We start from the raw sequence: 15,562 nt of genomic DNA on the forward strand, positions 1-15,562 counted from the left end.
TCAACAGGACCAGTGGACCATCTTCTTCATAAATTGGGTATTTCAACACATAACATTACTGATGACTCCATTCAATATCCTTTCATAGAGATTTTACCACCAATTTCAAGTTCTGAGGAGGAGACGGACTGTGACAATTCTACTGCAGCTGCTACATCACCATCCTTAAAATTTATTAATGGAAAGCAAGAAATTACACCAGAATCAAAACTATCAAAAACAGAGGAGGCTAAAGGAGACCAGATTGAAAGTGTCACACCCTCCTTAATTGCATCAGTTTCTCCTCTGAGTGATGTTACTGAGCAAAGTGTCTATCAGACAGACACACCAGAATTTACTTCTCTTGAATCGCAAGAACCTGAAGCAAGTGGCGATACGGAAGTTAAAATTAAAGACCTACCCACTACTCAGTCCATTTTAGAAGTTAAGAATTTAACATCACAAGAGCCCAAAACAATATTTCAAACCAGTTCTACACAACAATTACCCATATTTCCAATAGATTCATCTGGTGATATAGAATCTGATGTTTCTCCAAGTGTTAAACCAACCATTATAATTTCTGAGAGTACAGCAGAAATGTCTGTTACGCCATCTCCAAACTATGAACTTTACGAAATTGTAACACAAGGTTCAGTATCAATCCTACCTACAACAAACATTCCATCGGAGGATGCTTCAACTGTACTGGACTTACAAGCAAAACTAGGAGTTGCAACCACTGGTCCACTGAAAATTATACAAGATTCAACTGCATACCTTTTCCCAGAAGGTTCTGGTGATGAGATAGGGTCCATAACTAATGTGACAACTCCAGTGCAGGTATTTAAAGAGAGAGAAGAAAAAACAACAGATGAATCAAAGATTATTGTGCCTCCAGAATCCCCTTCTCAGACCACTGCATCACCTTCTCAAGAAATTACAGAAACTAGTAGTGTAGTTACTGAAGGAGGTGAAAAAGATAGCATTTCAACTATAGCGCAAGAAACATTCCAACTTATTGATGACACTGAGGGGTCAGCTGATGAGAAAGAGTCCATAACTAATGTGACAACTCCAGTGCAGGTATTTAAAGAGAGTGAAGAAAAAACAACAGAAGCAAAGATTATTGTGCCTTCAGAATCCCCTTCTCAGACCACTGCATCACCTTCTCAAGAAATTACAGAAATGAGTATTGTAGTTACTGAAAGAAGTGAAGAAGATAGCATTTCAACTAAAGCACAAGAAACATTCCAACTTATTGATGATACTGAGGGGTCAGCTGATGAGGTAGAGTCCATAACTAATGTGACAACTCCAGTGCAGGTACTTAAAGAGAGTGAAGAAAAAACAACAGAAGCAAAGATTATTGTTCCTCCAGAATCTCCTTCTCCGACCACTGCATCACCTTCTCAAGAAATTACAGAAATGAGTAGTGTAGTTACTGAAAGAGGTGAAGAAGACGGCATTTCAACTAAAGCACAAGAAACATTCCAACTTATTGATGACACTGAGGGGTCAGCTGATGAGATAGAGTCTATGATTAATGTGACAACTCCAGTTCAGGTACTTAAAGAAAGTGAAGAAAAAACAACAGATGAAGCAAAGAGTATTGTGCCTCCAGAATCCCCTTCTCAGACCACTGCATCACCTTCTCAAGAAATTACAGAAACTAGTAGTGTAGTTACTGAAAGAGGTGAAGAAAACAGCATTTCAACTAAAGCACAAGAAACATTCCAACTTATTGATGATACTGAGGGGTCAGCTGATGAGGTAGAGTCCATAACTAATGTGACAACTCCAGTGCAGGTACTTAAAGAGAGTGTAGAAAAAACAACAGATGAAGCAAAGATTATTGTGCCTCCAGAATCCCCTTCTCAGACCACTGCATCACCTTCTCAAGAAATTACAGAAACTAGTAGTGTAGTTACTGAAAGAGGTGAAGAAGACAGCATTTCAACTAAAGCACAAGAAACATTCCAACTTATTGATGACACTGAGGGGGGGTCAGCAGAAGTTTTTACCACCAAAGACTCATCTACTTTAGATGTACATACTACTGAAACTAGTGATAACGTAACAGTACCTACTTCTGTAGACACCATCATACCAGTGGAGAGCTCAGTTGATTCTGGTGCTGTCAGTGAATATGGAATAAGTACAACACCCGAAGTGAAAACAGAAAAGATTGGTACTGATTCCACAGAGACATCTGCAGCAGAATTGAAGTCTACAGAAGATGATCAAAATGTACCATTGACATTTACTGAAAGTAGCGATATACCAAAACCAGATTTACCTGTGGATAAAGTGACACTAACAGCCATCACAGATTCTTTTATTACGATTGCTGATCAGACTGTAGATTCACAATCTCAAAAACCTACAAGTGCACAGCAACTTTTTGATTCTGAAGCCTCTGGAGAGAAAGATGATGATATATTGACTACAATCACACCAACAGATGTCAAATCTGAATTTCCTGGTGAGCAAACTATAGAGAAGTCTGAACTGGTTGATAAAGAGATGGAGACGGTACAAGAACCAGTTTCTACCCAAGTCCCATTTTATGAAAAGCATATTTCTCCAGTGCCAACTGTAAAGGATGGTACATATGAAGTATTTGGATCAGGAGATATTGAATTAACTTCAACGAGTGTGGATGACTCCATAATATTTAGCACACCAAAAGCAAAACTCACTACAGGTGATCACATAGTGTTGTCTGTACAAGAGGTCACAAAAGATTCAGTGTCTGAAAAATTCAGCACTGTGTTCCCTTTTCCAATTGAAGGTTCTGGAGAAGAACCTTCTGAATATACCCAAAATGAAATAGAAGCTTCCCAACTGTATACAACAACATCTGTAGAGGAACCCAAAAAATTATCCTCACCTAAAACAACAGAAGACATTTTTGGGTCTGGTCACACCGAATCAATAATTGATGTTATTTCAACAATCACACCAAAAGAACTTCATTATGAAATAGTGACGGAAAAGATACATGAATCAATATCTAGTTTACCATTATCACCTTCCACTGCAGAGTCTGAATCTTCTGAAAGAGTTAAAATAGAAGTCACATCATCAACTTATATTATTGAGACTAGAGATGCAATTGCTAGCACATCATCTTCATTCACAGAGGAAGGCTCAGGTGATGAAGAGAAGTTGTCTACTGTTTCATTTATAACAAGATCTGAATTAAAAAAAAAATCAGAATTGGAAGATATTACTACAGTTTTGCCAGCCATAGAATTATCAAAGGGTGCAGGAGAATCAGAAACTGGATTTAAACCAGAAACTCCAACTGAGACACCACTATCAATTCAATTAAGCACAGAAGAACCTAAAATATCTACACATGAAAGTTTAGAGTCAAAGTTTACACCTGTGTCCTCCATCAGTCCTCTAAAAGTGATCACAGAGGTTGCTTCTCAGCTAATAGCCACCTCTGAATATGGCTCAGGAGGAGATGAGGATATATTGTTTACATCTTCAATTACTTCCTCAGGTACTGTGACATCAGAAAAGCTCAGTAAAGATGCCATTGATGTGCCAACCGAGGAATCCATAATAAGTTTAAAAACACAAACTAGCCATGCAACTCTAAAAGAAATAGCAACTGCTAGCTTACCATTTACTGATCTGGGCTCTGGAGACTCGCATGAGATTTTTGCAACTTCATCTTCAAGTAAACCTGATACAGTTTTCTCAATTACAGACAAGGAAGATTTACAAACAAAATCCCTCCAGTTAGAGAAAGAGATGAGCACATTGTCATCATTTATTGACTCTGGTTCTGGAGTCGAAGACAATTTGTTTAGTACAACTGCTCCTATTGGTGAAATAACACAGACACAACAGCCACAGCTTTCGGATTCCCTTATTACAGAACATGTGAAAACATTAGAAACAGAGTCATCAGAAGTAGAGATTAAAGGGAGTAGCATAATCACTGACTCTCCTGGAGTCATACCGGAGCACAGCACTGTCTCAACACTTCAAAAAGTAATCAGTACCCAATTTGATGAATTTGGCTCTGGCGAACTGGAAAAGATTTCAAGTTCTGTACCAACATCATCCATTGTTTCTGAAGTACCATCTACAGTAAGCTATATAGCCAGTCCTGAAACTGTGGAAATAATTCAGCTAACTTCTGAAGATTCTGAAAAATTACAACCTGACCAAACTTTAGAACCTCACATTACTACTGAAGCTACCAAGGTTTACATTGATGAAGGTCTTGAAATGTCAGATTATGCACCAAAGAAATTAGAAACAACTGACTCACAAGTGATATTTGAAGGTTCAGGTATGGAATTAGAAACACACACAGATTCTTTTATTGCAACATTAGTTACAGAAGAACACATTAGTGTAACTTTGCCTTCACTAGAGACTGAATTTGACAGTGATTTGCAAGATTTAACCACAAAAACAGAAGGACCAGCATCACTGATCAGTCTTAGCCCAAGCACATCTCATTTATTAATAGATGAAACAAAATCATCTACAGAAGAAGTTTTGAAAACCAAGGTGGCAACAATATCTCCTATAGGTGTTGAAGATGAAAAGGAGTTCATGATTGGTACTGGTAAAACACCTAGCTCAGAAGTAATAGAAGAAAGTACTATTAGTAGCATATGGAGTTTATCCCAACCTAATGACTCCATTAGTGAAGTAGTTAGTTCTACACACATTCCATCTGAATTTATTTTGGATGAGAAATCTAGCACACGATTTACAGAGGAACTTCCTTCATCAGCAGTTACTATAATTGAAGAGAAAGTTTCCACTGAAAAATCTGATGTTGAAGGCTCTGGAGAAACATTTTCTGATGTTCAAACACCTGTAACCAAACTGTACCCTGATTTAAAATCCCCTTCACCTGGAAAGGAAGATGAGCAAGAAAGTATCACATCTGATTCTGTGCGCTTGACTGATGACCAGTATCAAGAAAGTGCAGACGGAACAACATTTGATTCATTGTCAGCTACACAGTCCACAGATATTATTACATCATCACAAATTAAAGATATTACTGAAGAGATTGGTACTCAAGAAACGGATGATCATGCTATTTCTACAACAGAAACTGTGGACAAATCTACAGATATATTTGTGCAATCCACAACTGAGCCACAACAGACTACAGAGCTATTTACAGAGCAAAGTTCTGGGGTTGACATATTTACTGAGGAACCTATTGCTGTTAAAGTTACTACCATAAGCTCAGCTAAAACAGATGCTGACACTGCTACCATATCTCCGGCGGCACTACAACCAGATCAGCTAATTCAGCTTTCAACTCAACAAACTGAAGTTCATACACAAAAAGAGCAAAGCTCTGGAGATGATGCATTCACTGAGGAACCTAACATTGTTACACTAAGTTCAAGTAAAACAGTTGCTGACTCTACTACGATATCTCCAGAGATATCACAACCATATAATCTAATAGACATTTCAACTTCACATCAAACTGAAGTTCATACACAAACAGCTTTTGAAGATGCCACATTTAAGGAGGTGACAGAAGGTGGCCTCTCTGTCATGGAATCTGGAAGAGTTACAAGTAAAGATGATGTCCAGCAACAGTCAACACAATTACCAATAAGGGAAAGTAGTGGTATCCAGTTCACGACATCTGGAACAGTTAGTTCTGATATCAAGAAAATTTTCACTGTTCCTCTTATTGATTTATTTGAAGGTTCAACAGAGGGATCTGGCTCAGAACTAACTTCTAAAGCTACAGATGCAACCCACCAACCAATTATACCAAGTGTATTTGCTTCTGCATTACCTGTACCCACTCAAAGAGATGTTGTTGAATCAACAAGTTTGCCAAGTACAGAAATTCCAGAAACTGTTTCAGATAAAACATTTACTACATCCACAGTACTAATAATTGTTAGCAAAGATTTGGATGATATGACAGCGACTAAATCACCTAAAACCGAAACCATATCTGAATCAGATATATATAAGCCTGCAGTAGATCAAGAAACAAAAGAAGCAGAGCAATATCTCACATCAACATCTAGTGAGGAAGCTAAGCAAGACAGGGTTCAACCTACCTCAAGTATTCTTTCTGTTGAGGACTTGAGTAAAAAATTTGAAGGCTTAACAGATGAGCTATATTCTACATCTACAATTACTGTCAAAGAAGACAAAGCACAATCTACATTAGGAATTTCATTGAGTTCCATTGATGTTCAGGATGTGACACTTGAGGAGAAAGTTGTCACAGATCAGCCAGACATTCAAATTTTATTGTCAGCTAGTCCGGAAGCCACCACTGAAATATTTAAAGATGAATTATTTAGCCCTGAATCTTCAACAAAAGATACTGATGTGATTGAAACCTCTAGGCAACCTCGGGTCAACGTAACAGACAGTACAGATGAAATTGTGACATCAAGTATTGATCTATCTGAGCTGGAAAGTATTGCGTCAGTAACCGAAGAGCCAAAAGCTCCTGTCACTGTCATTCTTGTGAATGGCGCATCAGAGTACACTGGAAAAATTATTCCAAGTACTTTACCTTCCTCTGGTTCTGGAACTGACCATGATGTATCAGGACAAGAAGCTAGTGCTGATATTACTGCTACTTACAAACCAAAAGGAATTGATTCAATTTATGCAACAGAAAGCCCACCAGAACCTTCTGATGTTACAGAGCAAATTGAAGCGGAATCCTCCAGTCCTTTATATGTTGTGGGAAGGGAAATTGTGTCTATTACGTCTGATATTTCTGAACCTACTGATGAACCAGATATTGAAATAGATCCCAAAGAAAGTGCCGAGCCTAGTCCTTCATTGTTAATTACATCTACAGAAAGTATTGAGGTAGACCCAGATACTGCGGATTCAACACCACAACTTCTTGTACAAACTGAAGAGGCTGAAATAGTGGAAACAGAAGATACTCCTTTTGAGAGAGTGACACCACTACCAGATATTGATATCCAGATCTCCACTAGTAATAATGTTGATGAAACTGAACTTCGCATAACAAGTAAGACACTAGTATTTTATTTTATTCTTTTCTTTATTCTTTTAGGTACAGATTTAGAGCGTAGTTTTTAGTAACCAGAATTGTCCCTGCGTGGGTGATTGCTCTTTAACTTATGTGTTATGTATATATATATATATATATATATATATATATATATATATATGTGTGTGTGTGTGTACAGTATGTGTGTGTACAGTATCCATCATTAATCATTATGTTTCGCACGAGGATGGTCTAATAATGTCAGTGCTGTCATTGTCATTGCTTGCATAGCTTTACTGGCAATGTTTCTCACTGGTCTTCATCCATATGTGCTCTTTTGTGTATATATATTTATCTATGCATAATTAATCCAGCAATTGCATTTTTAAATTTATTCAGAATTATCTTCGCAGTCCAAATGGTAAAGTTGGGAATGGGTGACATATCCATACATAATGAAAGAAAAACATAACTTCTGTTTATGGTCACCAATCGTTAATGTGAAACAATAGTTGTATACAGCATATTTTATTTGATCAACATTGATAAACTTGTAAAAATTTTACTCCATAATGTATTACACTAATGATCCTGATATTGCCTCATTGCAGCCCAAGATCCTTGCAGGGTAAATCCTTGTCAGCAAGGAGGAACATGCTATGCTCGTGGATCTTCCTCATATGTCTGCACATGTATGCCTGGATTCAGCGGAGAGCTTTGTGAAATTGGTATGTAAGAGATATAAATATTCATGTAAAGCTGCTTAGTAAGAAATTTTCAGAATCATTAAGGGAACCAGCCAGGAGTTTTAGGGTATGTGCCCACGACCAGTAAACGCTGCGGGTTGGAAGCTGCATACTTGTGCAGCATCAAACCCGCAGTGACCAGATGTTACAGCATAGTGGATGGGATTTCACCAACGGAGACGGACACCCACAGAGACAAACATGTGGCACGTCTCTCCAGACCGCAGCATGTCTTTTTCTCCCATAGAATGTATTGGATGCAGTGAATCCACACGGTTCAGTGAACACATGCGAATTCACCTGCGTTCAATGGATGGCAGAACTTTAGATGCAGCAAACTTGTGCTGTGTCCAAAGTGCTGCCAAATCTTGATCATCTGCCCATACCCTAAGGGTGAACAACTAATTACATTGCTAGGCAGGGCAGAAAATTGCAAGTTTTAATATCTTCCTATATGTTCATGATAAGGTGGTTTTTAAGGGTGATGGGAACACAATCATGTCTCCTGAAGACTACTTGATTTTGAAATTATTTTGAAGTCAATCACTTTGCCCAAGGATTTATTTTTTGAAGATTGATTCTCAAATTATTTTACTTTATGTTCTCATGTTCTATATATATGGGTGCTAGACTATTTGACTAATTACCGCTGATGGGACTTAAGGCCCCGTCTCACATAGCGATTTACCAACGATCACGACCAGCGATATGACCTGGCCGTGATCGTCGGTAAGTCGTTGTGTGGTCGCTGGGGAGCTGTCACACAGACAGCTCTCTCCAGCGACCAACGATCAGGGGAACGACTTCGGCATCGTTGAAACTGTCTTCAACGATGCCGAAGTCCCCCTGCAGCACCCGGGTAACCAGGGTAAACATCGGGTTACTAAGTGCAGGGCCGCGCTTAGTAACCCGATGTTTACCCTGGTTACCAGCGTAAATGTAAAAAAAAACAAACAGTACATACTCACATTCTGATGTCCGTCAGGTCCCTTGCCGTCTGCTTCCTGCTCTGACTGAGTGCAGCCGTACAGTGAGAGCAGAGCGCAGCGGTGACGTCACTGCTGTGCTGTGCTCTCACTGTACGGCCGGATCTCAGTCAGAGCAGGAAGCAGACGGCAAGGGACCTGACGGACATCAGATGGTGAGTATGTACTGTTTGTTTTTTTTTACATTTACGCTGGTAACCAGGGTAAACATCAGGTTACTAAGCGCGGCCCTGCACTTAGTAACCCGATGTTTACCCTGGTTACCAGTGAATACATCGCTGGATCGGTGTCACACACACCGATTCAGCGATGTCAGCGGGACCTCAACGACGAAAAAAAGGTCCAGGCCATTCCGACACGACCAGCGATCTCACAGCAGGGGCCTGGTCGCTGGTACGTGTCACACATAGCGAGATCGCTACTGAGGTCACTGTTGCATCACAAAACTTGTGACTCAGCAGCGATCTCGCTAGCGATCTCGCTATGTGAGACGGGGCCTTAAGGAACCCTTATTTATCTGTGCTGTCAAAAGATTTCTCCCTCCCACTGAAATGCATATAGATAATATCACCCAAATAGCACAAGACGGGTTAGAGTCAGATGCTCTTGATTCATTAAAATATGCACGCCTCTTAATGAATCTGGCAAATCTGACGAGTGGCATCCGCCTCCGTGCACCACACCACACCACACCACTAACTGGAGTAAGATTTGTGGCATAAGGAGTGCCATAGCTCGTTATGAATTAGATGAATTGTGGTGTCACACCTCCAATCTGCTCCAGCTTCGCCCACTATGGCAGAGCTTAGAGAAACAATAGGAATCAAAAAATGTGTAGGTACTTACAACTAGCGCATACATTTTGAAACTTTTCAGATCAATTTTAGCAAGAATTCTGTAGAAATTGCTTTGATGAATCAGAGGCCTTAGTGATAAACCAATATGCCCTCACCTTTTGGTAGGCCACTAGGATACTAAATGGGAACACGTTTCTCATCTCTCTTTCTGCCTTCTCCTATTTCAGATTGAAGAAGGGAAATTCTGATAAAATTCTGAATGGGTTTAAATGATCTGTGGGTATCCTAGTAGCCATTAGCAATTCACTAGGAGCTGGTGATGCCAAATACCACAAAGTGGTCTAGTTTGCGATGATTTTTAGATTTTTATAAAAAAAATTACTTATGAGATGTCATTCTACCTGATATGTTCATGGTGAAGATATATTATGGAGACTACCTTCTAATCACCCAAAAATTGAGTTGGCCCTTCTGTACACTCCTTTCCTGACTCATCTTACTTTCCGCAGACATTGATGAATGCCAGTCGAACCCCTGCCGGAATGGAGCTGCTTGTATTGATGGAGTTAATTCATTCATGTGTGTCTGTCTTCCCAGCTACAGTGGAGCGCTTTGTGAGCAAGGTAAAATAATTAAATGGTTGGCAATTATTTCATATCAGAAAACATGAAATATTATAGAAGTGGCAATAACTGGGAAATGTCCACCAGATGCCTCTAGTAGAAGCTACATAGCCACATCTGCTTCACTACTGGCTCCTTTTATCTGGAGTAAAAAATGAGAAAGTTTTATCAATATGTGAAAGATTTGGCTACAACTAGTGATGAGCGAGTGTACTCGTTATTCGAGTTTCCCCAAGCATGCTCTGGTGATCTCCGAGTATTTCGGCGTGCTCGGAGATTTTGTTTTCGCTGCCGAAGCTGCATAATTTGCGACAGCTAGACAGCCTGAATACATGTGGGGGTTGCCTGTTTGTTAGACATGCTGTCCAGCAGCCTCAAATCATGCAACTGCGGTGACATAAACTAGATTTCCGAGCACGTCAAAATACTCGGAGACCACCCGAGCATGCTCAGGGAAACCCGAGTAATGAGTATACTCGCTCATCACTAGTTACAACATATAAAGTTATATTAGAAACATTTGTCTTTGGTGTTAGTTTCCAAGAACATCTGCTTTATCAGTGACATTTGGACACTTACAATCCTCCCAGGACACTTAACCCCTTATTTTGCCATAGATCATTTCCTAATACAATGTAAGTTAATAATATTATTACAATTTCCCAATACAAAGTGCAATCCAATATTCCAGTGTCACCATATGGGCTGAGAGTGACAGCTACTCTCTGGAAAGACAACGAACATCTTTATTCGATTTAACAAGTTTCACTTAATGGATAATTAGAGTTGATTAAGGAAGTGGACTCGGGCAATACTTTGTTTGAAGTTGTAGTGCGGTGGACCGGTCACATAAGAACAGCAGATGTTGAATTTTGCTAATAGCGAGGAATAAAATAGAAAACACATCTTATCCTGTAATATCACCAGTGACTTACATCGCCTAAGGGTCCAAATCTGCTCAAACACCATAGCAACTCATTAAATATTTCTGTCTCTGAAGTTTGACCTGGGCAGTAAAAAGCTACAATATGGTCTGAAGGTCATAATATTCTTATGGTTGTAGATTTCATTCATTATTCTTAATTCATTATTGTTTTGGCAAAGGTAGTTGATTATTAGCGTATGGATTTGTGTATTGCCATGTAGTCACATAAAAAATATCTTGTTCTAAATAATTAGTTCACAAGACAATTGCGAGTATTGAACAGCAAACAAAACGGGAACAAAACCATGAGACATATGACTTTCAACATGACAAAAAAATGTACATTTATGTTATTCACTTATATAACGGCATCAAAATCCACTGCTCTTTCCAGACATCCTTATTACGGTCCTCATTGGGGCTCACAATGTAAATTCCCTATCGGTATGTCTTTGGAGTGTGGGAGGACACCTATGCAAACTCGAGGAGAACATACAAACTCCTTGCAAATGTGGTCCTTGGTGAGATTTGCTAACCATTGAGCCACCATGCTGCCCAATTAATGCCACTGGCATCATCTGACCAATTACCCATAGGCTCCTCTGCTGAAAAAGCACAGTTAACATGGCTTTTTTACTGGAAGTCTAGATAATTGAATAGGTTCCCAGGACAAATTATATTACATTGCAATTCAAGAAAGGTTAAGGGTGGCCACATCTGTAAGATGGAAATTTCACTCAGTTATGGTGCCAAATGCGACTATAGACAAAAGACTAGGACACTCACAGGTAAGAAGAATTATCATTTCCTGTACATTGTCCATATTGGCATGCTGTTTACATTAAAGTGAATCTGTCAGTAGGATTTCACACCCTGAATTATCTATATGGACATTTAGTTCTTTCAAAGACAAGTCCAGCAATATCTTTACATGGCCAGTCCATTCCTCCTTATCTGAGAAACCAGCATTTGAATTAATATGCAAATCAGGCTGAAGTACTATGGTAGATCTTAAGCCTCTGCTACTCCAGTTCAATTCCCCACCCAGCGCCACCTCTTCCTGCTTGATTGAGAGCCTCAAAGCTGTAAGACTGGAGGCAATTGAACTGTCAGTGAAGCAATTGTAGGCGGAGCTAGGTGGGGAATAGAGCTGGAGTGACAGAGGCTTCAGATCTATAAATAATCTTTCATTTGCATATCAATTCAAACACTGATTTCTCAGTAATAGAGGAATGGACTGCCAAGTAAAGGTATTGCTGAACTTGTCTTTGAAAGAGCTACATCACATATAAATAGTTTCTGGGTGAAAATCTGCCGACAGATTCCCTTTAAGCAAATTTAATTAGTTAAATCAATGAGCATTCACGTAATGCACAGACTAGTGGACTACCAGAGTGAGAAATCTGACTACCCTTTTACTGTACTAACCCGTCATATAGGAATAAAACCGACCAGCATGGCCGCTTCTGTAGATGGCTAGACATTTCCTATTTTATCACTCAGTAACAGAAATTTGGTTCCTTGTCTCTGGATTTAATTTTTCCTTTACTTGAGGACTCTGCAGTGGTTTGGAAATGGAGCAAGGCATCCTCAGCCAAATTTCCAATCTGCCAGACAAAATAAAGCTGTATTAGTGATGTAGACACTCTTGTCTGGCAGGAGACTACATTTTGCCGCGTCAGTCCTGAATTCATTGGAATGAGGGAACTGCCAAGTAGATTGATCATGTACCACGTTGTACCACAGGATGGGTGTGGGTTAATACTTAGATTAACTTTTACTACTTGTAGTTTGGTCAAATTTCTGCATTTCGCATAAAACAATAAGTGTTTTACATCTGTAAACCGCGCTCACACCTAGAATGATCTCATGCTGAAAACTAAGCAGGTCCTAAATGAAAGGTATTTAACTTTTTATGATCATATAGCGATGAATCTATTTTTTTTTTTACAAAAATTCAGGACATAAATATCTGAAAATGAAATTATTTTGCTGTTCTGCATTTCCATTTATGCAGACTGCTTTCTGTATAATGTGCCAAGTTTGCAGAATTTCTTACATAGTCTCGGCTCAAAGTCCTCCCGTAGCAGATGGAGCTGCGCTGGCGAGTTTTAGTGCGTTAGTTGCACAATTGTACTGTGTAAGCCATTACTTATCTGTACATAGGGAAAGAATGCAGGTGCAGGGAATATAATACTTTACAGATTTGTGGAGCTAACCCCAATCGACTAGCACCAAACAGCACTCTCAAGCCTCTTGACAAGCCAGATGTGACACAATATTTGTAACAAGCGTTAGACAAGTCATCTGATATCAGGTTCCAGAATTAGAAGGCACTTGTCACAGAATGCTCATTATGTTATGTAGGATTTATGCGCAGTATCTGCACTATAGCTCGAGCTGGGATTCTGGTCCACTAAGCCCTATACATACACCTAAAGGGGAACCAATGTTTTATTTTTACTTTCATAAATCAAAGGTACACATAAGATATGTATATATAGCAGAGAAAAGTTGTTGCTTTTCTAATTCTATGGAGGGACGAGCTAGAGGCAGATACATATTCTGCTGCAAGAATAGGGAAATCTACAGTGTATTCACAGATTTTGCCCATGAATTGAACATTTTGAGAATGAATGATCAGTCCAGGTGAAGAAATAAGCAAATTTAACATAATATATATTATGTTCTATTGATTAATAAAATAAAAATACGATGGGTACTCTAGCCCCAGTGCAAAACTTATAGCAGACCCACTCCCCAGTTACCAAGGGTCCTTTATAGTATAAGTCCCTTATGACAAAGGGATCTTTTGGTTCCCTTTAGAGTCAAGAGTGCAGATGCGACTACAATCTCTGCACCCTGTATACTTATGCCACCAATTATACTACTTTTATACTGTATTTACGCATATTTAGGGGTGTAACTACAAGGTGCAGAGGTTGCAATTCAGTCTGCGCCGTAGAACGTAGAGAAGATCAAAAGATCCCTCTATTCTACGTCACATCTATGCCCTGGAGTATAAGGAAAGTTCTCATAGGGTGAAAAATCTGTGGATTCAACCTGTGCATTAGTGAAATCAAAATCCGCACCGGACTGCAAATCTCATCCCTTTGTTGCAGAATTTATTTTCTTGCATGGAAATTGAACTGTGTTGCAGATTTTAAAATCCTAAGCAATCTCAATTTCTGTCACGTATTGCTCATTGAATTGTCAGATATTCACCATTGACTTTAATTGGGAAGTAAACTTCTGCAATAAATCTACAATAGAATATATTATGGCCAGGGCCGGTTTTAGACAAAGTGGGGCCCTAGACAAAAATTTAAAGTGGGGGCCCCAAATGATAACATTGCACTGTGGCCCCCATATTTAGGGGCCTTATATCGGCCAATGGGTCTGCCACTATTAGCTGTACGCAGGGGCATTGCTAGGGTCAGAAAAGATTGGGGGCCCAAGACAAAGAGTTGCCCCCAACCCCCTCTTAATTTTTTTTTAACTCTTCAGATAAAACAGTGCTAACTCTCCGAGAACAGATAATGTAGTAGATGTCACCTGCAGTCCTATGTAACACCACAGATAGACATAGCGTTTCAGACTAAGACTATGTTCACATGCAGCATTTTTTTCAGTAGCCAAAACCTTTTCTATTAGCAGTAAAATTGTTGCGTTCAAAACTCCTGTTTTTCAGCTTGTCTTGTGGTGTTCTTCACACTTTTTTCAGCTTTTTTTTGGAGTGAGGATGTTTGTTTTGTCTACAGTATGTTTAAGGCCACGTTCACACGTTGAGGCCATGTGCACACGTTCAGTATTTTTCGCGTTTTTTTCGCGTTTTTTCGCTATAAAAACGTGATAAAAACGCGAAAAAACCGCTTACATATGCCTCCTATTATTTTAAGTGTATTCCTCATTTTTTGTGCAAATGTAGCCTTTTTTTCCGCGAAAAAATCGCATCGCGGAAAAAAAAGCAACATGTTCATTAAAATGCGGAATTGCAGGGAATTCCGCACACCTGGGAGTCCATTGATCTGCTTACTTCCCGCACGGGGCTGTGCCCACGATGCGGGAAGTAAGCAGATTATGTGCGGTTGGTACCCAGGGTGGAGGAGAGGAGACTCTCCTCCACGCACTGGGCACCATATAAGTGGTCAAAAAATAAGAATTAAAATAAAAAACAGTCCTATACTCACCCTCGATGTCTTCCCGCCTCCACTGCACGCTGCCGTTCGGTTCCTGTAGCTGGTGTGCGGCGAAAGACCTGCCGATGACGTCACTGTCCTGTGATTGGTCGTGAGCGGTCATGTGACCGCTCACGTGACCGTGACGTCACGGAAGGTCCTGTGCGCACAGACCAGCTATAGGAAGAGGAGCCGGACGCCGCTGAGGAGATGTCTGGGTGAGTATAACCATTTTTTTTATTTTTTTTAATTATTTTTAAACATTCTATCTTTTACTATAGATGCTGCATAAGCTGCATCTATAGTAAAAAGTTGGTCACACTTG

General features: G+C 39.6%; 1 protein-coding gene across 1 annotated transcript in view; it reads left to right on the forward strand.

Moving 5' to 3' along the window:
* The window catches only part of VCAN (versican), a 118,041-nt gene that overhangs the window by 76,117 nt on the left and 26,362 nt on the right, over window positions 1–15,562 (forward strand). The window contains exons 8-10 of the mRNA XM_077288648.1: window positions 8–7,000; window positions 7,594–7,710; window positions 10,021–10,134. Of these exons, the coding sequence (XP_077144763.1) occupies window positions 8–7,000; window positions 7,594–7,710; window positions 10,021–10,134 (7,224 nt within the window). The remainder of the gene's footprint in view (window positions 1–7; window positions 7,001–7,593; window positions 7,711–10,020; window positions 10,135–15,562) is intronic.

The sequence above is a fragment of the Ranitomeya variabilis genome, chromosome 1 (assembly GCF_051348905.1).
Source record: "Ranitomeya variabilis isolate aRanVar5 chromosome 1, aRanVar5.hap1, whole genome shotgun sequence".
Taxonomy (NCBI): Eukaryota; Metazoa; Chordata; class Amphibia; order Anura; family Dendrobatidae; genus Ranitomeya; species Ranitomeya variabilis.